Source organism: Centruroides vittatus, unplaced genomic scaffold (genome assembly GCF_030686945.1).
Source record: "Centruroides vittatus isolate TY-2023 unplaced genomic scaffold, ASM3068694v2 contig_2787, whole genome shotgun sequence".
NCBI classification, from domain to species: Eukaryota; Metazoa; Arthropoda; class Arachnida; order Scorpiones; family Buthidae; genus Centruroides; species Centruroides vittatus.
Genome location: NW_027121767.1, coordinates 277,752 through 286,913, shown reverse-complemented (window position 1 = coordinate 286,913; position 9,162 = coordinate 277,752). Strand labels below are relative to the sequence as shown.

Genomic DNA, 9,162 nt, shown 5'->3' with positions numbered 1-9,162 from the left:
TTAAGTAAGTGTTCCGCTAAAAAAAATTGCTCACAAAAGTGTTCCGCATCCTAGAAAAGGTTGGGAACCACTGGTTTACATAATCGAATTTTTTTTCGTGAATTACACTATTCCTCGCTCGATAAACCGAACGTGTATAAAAATTAACTCCACTCTGCTCCTCCAAAAGTCCAGCGCAAAATCATTGCTATGGAAATTAAAAAGAAGCGACATATTGTTTCAGCGTGTCAAATTTTTTTATTAAAATTTTCTCTAACAATAATTAGAGAACAAAGTTATACGAGTCGATAATAAATATATTGTAATTTAAATTTTGACATTTACAAAATATTTTTCCGCTAGAGGGTACCTCCGATCTTGTTTTGGTGGGAAGCCACATGTTTACGCGATGTGAATGTATTGGCAGACTCTGGTATTGGGAAGATGGAGAAATACGAGAAAATCCGTACAGTGGGAAGAGGCGCTTATGGGTTGGTAGAATAAATTATTGGATTTAATTCTTAATATTTATATTATTTAAATATATAAAATGATTATTATTTCAGAACTGTGTATCTTTGTCGTAGAATTGCCGACAAAATGTTGGTTATAGTTAAACAAATCTGTGTTGATCAAATGACTAAAGAAGAAAGATTGGTCTCGCTTAACGAATCCAAAGTTCTGTCCAGATTAAAGCATCCGAATATTATCGCTTATTATGAAAATTTCCTAGAAGAACAATCTATTGTTATTGTTATGGAATATGCTCCAGGTATGTGTTATCAAATGATTAATATCGTAAGTTACGACAAAAATATTGAAGAATGTATATGTTTATATATACAGGAGGAACATTATATGACTATTTGCAACAGAGAGAAGGAAAATTATTATCTGAAGAGGTAAGGAAATGTAAATAATTTCATAATCAACTTGAACAGAGTACAGAATAGAAGAATAACTATTCTGTACTCCGTTCTGTTAGTCTTCTATATATTAACAGTTCTTATACAGGGTGTCCCAAAATTCACACAAGATTTGAATTTTGTGCCATTTATGCATTGTGCAGTAAAGTGTTGCCAACGAAAAAGAAAAAAAAAAAAAGACAGCTGACAGTTCAGGGTTATTAAAAATGGAGCACTACACGAAAGAACAACACGTTTTTATTTTAAAAATAATGAAGGTTTGGCAGCTACAGTTCGCAATTTTCATACAAATGTTAATCGACAAAATTGCCGCATTTGAGGTTCAGAAAATCCACGAGTAATTGTTAAGAAACAAATGTATCCACGTGTCACTGGTGTGAATTTTGGGCTAAAGGCATCATCGAACCATTCTTCTTCGGTCAGGCAACAACAGTTAATGGTGCTCACTATCATAACATAATAATCCAGTTTTTGTGTCTAAATTGCAAGATATGGATGTGGACGACAGTCCACATCCATATCTTGCAATGTAGTTTCAACAAGATGGTGCCACGTGCCATACAGCCCAAGAAACAATTCAATTACTGCATGAGTCATTTCCTGGTCGTTTTGGTGATCAGAATTGGCCGCCCAAATCATGCAATTTAAAACCATTGGACTTTTTTCTTTGGGGTTTTTTGAAGTCTAAGGTTTATATAAGCCTTCAAGCCCATGACCGCTCATGTCTTGAAGGAGGAAATTGAGCGTTGTATCGATGAAATTCTGCCACATTTATGCAAAACGGTCGTGGAAAATTTCAACAAAATAGTGCTTATGTTCCAGCAAAGCCATGGAGGCCATTTACCCAATATGCTATTCCATACATAACCCCATACTGTATACTTTATGAATCAATAAAAATTTACAATTTTTAATTGTGTTTTCTATGAAAATTACTTCTTGCATGAATTTTGGGACACCCTTTATATTAATGTAGGTTTTAGAATAATGAAAACAAGAAACTGTTACTTTCATTTAAAATATCAATTACCATATATCTCGGCGGATAAGACAATCTTCAGATAAGACGAGGTATAAATTTTTGTCAAAGTTTTGTAGTTTTAGCTTATATCTGTCCTATAAGATGACCCCAAACTATCAACGGCCTATGAATTTAGTTTAGATCAGCGATCATCATCTGAATAATAATACTGTATAGCATATACGGAATTATGTCCTATTTGTAATTTTTCAAATAAACACATTTATTTTCTTGCATCTGGCAGCACTGCCTTGTGATTGTTGCAAGCATTCGCACTGATTCGGCATTTGGGTAATGACCTTGACTATTTACAAAAACGTTGTATGGGCTATTCTATTTTGTGCACATACCCTACTCTCTATTAGTAAATAATTACGGTTTGTCCGTTTTTTTTATAATGGTTTTAATTTATATAAATTTCAATCTAATTTTTTGTATCTGTCCTATAAGACAACCCCAGATTTTTGGGGTCTTTTTTTATGATTCAACTATCATCTTATCCACTGAGATATACTGTATCTAATTTCAGTTCTTATATATTATTGTAATATTTTAAATCTTTTGAGCTTGAAAATTTGTTAGGAGACACCAATGACAATACATAAAATGAAAGTAAAAATACAAACTTATATCAATGAATACTTTTGCTTGTCTTAGATTGAAAAAATAATAATGGAACATTAAAATCAGTGGTAGATCCAAGGGTAGGGCTGCAGCGCTTAAATCCTTCTCCATTGACACAAAAAACTAAAATTTGTTTGAATTTCAAGATGTTTTTAACATCGATGATAGAAAATATGGTTTATTGGACTATCTGCAATATGGTTGTGTGTTTTTGTTTCTCAGATGTAATTTTCATTACTCATTTAGCTGCTTGAATCTTCAGATGATTCAAGCAGCTAAAGGAGTAAATATCTTTCTTAGCTAAGGTTGTGCAGCTGTAGACCTGTTCAAGCCATACTGCCTAGCAACATCAGACATCTTCTGCCCACTCTCTACCTTGACTATTATCTCTTGCTTGGTTTCTATGTTGAGCATGGTTCTTGACACTCCACTCATTTTAGGCTCCATAATATTATCAGTTTTTTTTAAATAAAAAGTTTAGAAAAGTACTTACCAAAATTCAGAGAACAGAAATCAACTAGCACACAAAAAAATTATGTAAATGTGAGGCTCGGATGAAATTTCCAACGGAACAGTTAAACTCTCACCTTTTGAAAATAAAAACCAACACAAAACAAGTGCCCAACAGTCTTGCAAAGACTATAAAAAAATTCTCTTTCTGTCAGAAAGCTAAACGAAAGGCTGGAATTACAAGGGGCAGTTTCAGTTTGGAAGAATACTGTTCAATCGATATCAGGTCAAGCATCAATCTCTCATGCTCCAAAAGATTTTGAATTGTCACCTGGAGACAAGGGAAGACCAATTGGTATTCGTTATTTTACATTACTTCTTGTGTTTGTTCTGTGAGGTATTCATCCAAACATATATTTGTTATCCAAACAAAAATCTTTCGTGAAAGTGTTCAGTATCTGATTTGTTTGCAGTCCAAACTGTTTGTTAACCAATCACCCACTGTATATACTTCTGGATCCCCTACTAATTGAAATTGATTTTGCAAGTTTATTTGTATGTTTTCAATCTGAAGTTGCTAAAGTAAAACAAAACAAAAATCTTATTGCAGATAATTCATATTTTTATTATGAATTCTTGTATTTGTTGGTGCTATTTTCTAATGAGGTTACAATTTTTACACATTAAAGATGCATTTTGGTTTTAGTTTAAAAACATTAATTTAAAAATTGTTTTTAGCAAGCAAATTGTGTATTATGTTATTAGTTAGGTTTGGAAAGTAATTTTGTTTATTTTTTCGTGGGCGAAAAAAAAACCAATTTTCTTATAATATATAAATATTTTATTGAATTATATATTGATTGTTTTGGTCAAATACCTGTTGCCATCTTTCTGGTAATAGCATGATTCCACGTTCATAAAAGTTTTGATCTTTGCTTACAAAAACTGATCCAAGTGATTTTTGACATCCTCATTTGAAGTAAATGTTTTGTTGTTTAAAAAATTTTGTTAAGACCAGAACAAGTAATAATCCAAAGGTGCCAGATCTGGCAAATATGGTGGGTGTGATAACACATCCCATTCAAGCTTGTAACAGCTGATGAATTACCAAACTTGTGTATGGTCTGGCATTACCACTGTGAAAGACTACATCTTTTCTTTTGATCAATTCTGGCCTGTTCTGTTTGATAGTATCACTCAATTTGTCCATTTGATGGCAGTACATTTTTGAATCAATTATGGAATTGTCTGGTAGAAACTCAAAACAAGTTCCTTAAAATCCCACCAAAGAGAGCATCTTTCTTTATGTGGAATCCATATATCAAGCTTTGAAACGAAACCAAGTCGTTTCAAGTGATCATAAATGGTTCAGTTCAACAAATTTAATCTCTTGGCAATTTCTCATGTTGTTATTCGGCGGTTTGCTTCAATCAATACCTTTATTTTGTCTTCTTCAGCTTCCAGAACGTGGTGCATCTTCAATATCAAAATTGCCAGAATGAAATTTTGTGAACCAGTTTTGGCACTGTCATTCTGTCAACACACCTTCTCCATACACATCACAAAAGTTTTTTCTTGCTTGAACAGCATTTTTATTTATTTAGTAATAAAAAAGCAAAATATGCTGAAAATGCTGCTTTCGATTTTCTATATTAGATGGGACACCAAATAAAAAACAATTGCGCAGATTCAAACAAAATTTTTTACAAGCAAGCCTTGAAATGTCCACTGTCAAAATATATAATGACAATATGGTTTCAAATGAAATTGGTGAGTAAAATACAACTAATTTTTCTGGTGGTAGAAAAATGAAATTACTTTCCTAATAACCCAATATTATAATCATTGAAAAATCTCAAGATATAATCAACATTACTGAATATGAATTAAAATCGTATCAATTATCTTCACAAGTTATCCTATTTTAAAAATTCATAGGCATTTAATTGTGCTTATTTTGTATTTACATAAGAATGACGAAATTCATTTATATCTTTGTCATTGTTTTATTAATATCAAATAGTGTAATGTTAAACTATCATTTAGTTATTTTAAATTACATCAAGAACCGAAACATTTCATTCAATTATTGATAGGATTACATATTACTTAATATTCTGTCTTACCTTGAAATGAAAATGATATCATTTTCCTCTATGTACTGTACTTGTATTAAGATTCTATTATTATTAAAAACAGTGTCAGAATAATTTGCTCAAAACAATAATATTCTTTAGTTCTTTCTGTGTTTTGTGTGTATTAACAATTTCAATTAGTAAATGTAAACTTCACATTGGTTGCTTTATTAGAATATTATTTTTGAAAAATACAGAATAATGGAAAGATTTTGGACAATCAAAAGTTTAGTTTTAAAGGCAAAAAACATGATATAAAAAATTTGAATGAATATGAAATATTCTCTCAGAAATGGATTCTCTCAAAGAATTTGGAATTAAATGTTTTTGAAGTTTCAGAATGAACAATTTATATTATTGTATTTTTCACTTGTGTGAAATTGCTGAAAATAAGCAATTTTTTAATACTTAATCAAAATAAATATATTTTGATTAAAGTGAAGAAGAAAATAGTATGTTTGGCTTTGATATACAAGGATATATCCTACTCACCTGGAAAGTCAGGGATTTTTATTAGTGTTTGGAAAAAGTCAAGGAATTTGTCTCCTTGGCAGCCTTGTTGATTCTTTTTATTCACAATAAAGTAGACCAAGTGTAGCCATCTGCAACAGCATGAAGTAATGTAGTACAATGTAGCTTATGAAAAGGCATGCAGAATATTTTCAGGACCCAAATTTCCCAAAAATTATTGCACACAAAATAAAACCATAATTTATAAGCTAATTAATAATTATTATTACATAGTTTGGAAAATTCAAATTAAATCATATATATGTTACAGTCAAAACCCGTTTTTAGTTAGAACACGTTTTAACTAGTTGAAACAACTGGATGTTTTTGTTAAAAACCCGTTTTGTCTAGTTAAAACTAGTTTTAACTCAAATTCATTTTTGACTAGCAGTAAATTTAGTTTTAACTAGACAAAACGGGTTTTAACAAAGACATCCAGTATAAACTAGTTTCATCTAGATAAAACGCATCCTAACTAAAAATTGGTTTTGACTGCAACATATAGAGTGATTTGGGGTAAGATGGTAAGCAGGAAAGGTGCCTACTTTTTGATATTTTCAAACGGTGATGTCAGATATTGTCATGTGTTTGTATGATGAATCGTTGGGCCAATATTGAGTGCGGAAAGTTGTAGTTGGATACCATTACCTCATTTTCTATGTCTGAGAAGAATAAAAGCAAGATAAGAACGAAGTTTTTGTTGTAAAATGTTTCTAGAATCATTTTAAAACTAAAAGTTAAAATAGAATTTATTAAAAATTGCAGAATTAATGTGTGATGTAGTTAAGGTTCTAAAGTTTCCATTGTGAGCTACCGCCGATCCTGATCAGACATGCTAGAACACTACAACGTAGGCATCTTACCCTGACACATAGAAAAGATGCCACATTTTTCATGGGGTAACATGCATATTTTTTGTTAATTGAATTCCAATACGCCTATTTTAAATAAATTTATGTTTTCTCATTTTATTGCAGGATATGCATAGAAATTATATAAGGACTTTTCAAAAAGGTTTTTGGACTGAAAAAAACTTTCAGCTAGCTATAGAGCATGTTAGAACGGGCAGAAACTTAACAATACTTATACTACACTGTTATACTTACTATGAAGTACTTTGTACTACATATGCAATAAATTAAATTTGTGTCAACTCTAATAACCTTAGATAGCTTCGCAAAGCACAGTTATCCACAAACGTTTTTGGTCCCCTTAGGACCTCCTTCAGGTGGGATCCAAGTACAGAGTGACCCTAAGTTCTAAACTCCCGTTACGGATGCATTCCAACCCCCCCACACCAGATGTGTACTATAAACAAACATCGTTGCGCATGCGTCGGCGGCTACAACGCTGGGTCGTACATCTCTTGCCATGCCTTCGAAAGTTGCTTTTCATCCTTAAAGTTGATAGAAAGGCCTAGGCAGTCAGCTTTAAAGATCTCTAGTGCTTCCAAATACTTAAGGTGGTGTACCTGCTTGGTTCTCTGCATCAGGGTTGCGTGCTGCAGCCCGGGTGTAATGTCGTTTTCACTGGCATATTGCATCTAAGGCAGTATTGGTCTTTTTCTTCTCGATATCCGTTTTATGCTCTCGGATGCGTTGCCCAAGGGATTTTTTTGTGGAACCGATATACACCAGATCCCTATCGAATCTATCGTCTTGGAGTGGAATTCTATATACACCCAGCGCTCTATCAACGTCCACTGGATCTTTCCCGTTCCTAAGCAACCGGGATAGAGTTGATAGAGTTGCTGGGTGATAGAGTTGAACCAGAAGGTGAAGTTTGAGAAGCACTAGGTTAATGCATGTCATTAGGGTGTTTTGTTCTTAAAGACACATAGTACAATTTTTCAAAAACTGGACGAAATTTTTCTTTTACAATTTAAATAAAGATGCATTGTTGATAATAAAAATATTAAAACCATTACAGTGAAATGTTGACTTATTGTGTGGGGTATGTATAGTAGAAATTTATAGAATACACAAGTGCTATTCGTCAATTTTTTTTTGTTACTATACCTAAAGACCAAGTTCTTAACTAGTTTGTTAAACTTTACAAACCATACCAAATGAGTTAATTTTAATTTTTACATCAAAATATAAATAAATAAAATATATCAAAGCTACAAAATTGTCTTTGTGTTCATTCTTTTTTGCTTCTATGTACTTTTATTGATTTCTGTTTTTATCCTTGTCTACTTTGGACTTTGTTTATTAACAGGACTTATTACACTGGTGTAGTTTCTGTATAGCAAATAGAGGAGAACTTAGTCAGAAAAATCAAAACAAAATATCTTTATTTTCATGTGTACACTCTGCTTTTGTGTTTCGGACCTGATGGTTCTTCTTTGGTTTACAGTAACTTGCTATAACAAATTTTTCAAATTAATACATCAATATTGACATAAAGTATCCATAAAAGGGTTCTTAACATAATTTTGTCAGAACCCTGTTAATGTTAATGTGTTCTGTCATTAAATGGAACACAAAGACAATTTTGTAGCTTTGACATATTTTATTTATATGTATTTTGATGTAAATATCATCAGCCAAAATTTAATTTTAATTTTTACATTTTTTACTTATTATTCTATTGCATTGTAAGATTCTATTTTAAAATCACTCAAAATCAGACCTTATAAATTGTAATCACTTTGTGTATTTTTTTCATTTTGTTTAATGTTTATGTAATTATTACATACATTTACTTCTATTTACTGATAGTGTAGATTAATTTTAAAAACTAATATTATTTATGCAAAGAATTATAAAATGCAACAGAGAGGAGAGCATTGCAAAATGTCAGGGGATCAAACTAACTCCCAAATATAATATATGGCAATATCAATTGTCATTTGTAAGTTTTAACACAGCTGTATTAAGGTTATAGATTAATAATATGATAAATGATTTTAATTTAATAAAACATTTTATTTTCAATTTTAATTATTCAGCAATTACAAAAATTATGTAACTGTTAATTATAAAAGATAACTAATTTAAAAGTTGAAGAAGCAATAGCATATTTGCATAGCAGGTCATATGCTGTTTTATGTTGTCAGCATGCTTTACTGTAAGGAACGTGAAGGTCGAGAAGTTGTACAAAGTTGGTCAGGGAAAGTCATGGAATTTTAAAACAAAGGTTTGAGTAGGAACTTTGTATATAGTAGTATTTGTTTTAACTACATGGCAGTGCATAATTGTTCCTAATGAAACTAAAACAATTATTGCCTCTAACCTTTCAATCATTGATGCAGATTTGAGTTATCAATTTCAATTTAGTTAAACAGGACAGAACTGATCAATAATTGAAAGGTTGGTGGCAGTCCCAGTTTCATCTTTATGTATCACAGGCAATTGCTTAGGAATGCCACAAGAAAGGGGACCTGCTCATCACTACAAAAATAATTAACATGGAATAATCAAATAATTTTCTTCCTTTCTAATAGTTGCATATAACAAGTCACTATAAGTATTATTATTTGCATATATAAGTCACTATAGTTGCATACAAGTCA

The 9,162-nt window shown here is 31.3% G+C and overlaps 1 protein-coding gene across 4 annotated transcripts in view; it reads left to right on the top strand.

Annotated features, from left to right (window-relative positions):
* The first annotated feature begins 357 nt into the window (after window positions 1-357).
* LOC136972083 (serine/threonine-protein kinase Nek8-like) overlaps window positions 358-9,162 on the top strand; it is a 33,646-nt gene continuing 24,841 nt past the window's right edge. For all 4 annotated transcript variants that reach the window (XM_067266639.1, XM_067266638.1, XM_067266637.1 and 1 more), the window contains exons 1-3: window positions 358-470; window positions 546-751; window positions 826-881. In XM_067266639.1, the coding sequence (XP_067122740.1) occupies window positions 424-470; window positions 546-751; window positions 826-881 (309 nt within the window). In that variant the 5' untranslated portion in view covers window positions 358-423. The remainder of the gene's footprint in view (window positions 471-545; window positions 752-825; window positions 882-9,162) is intronic.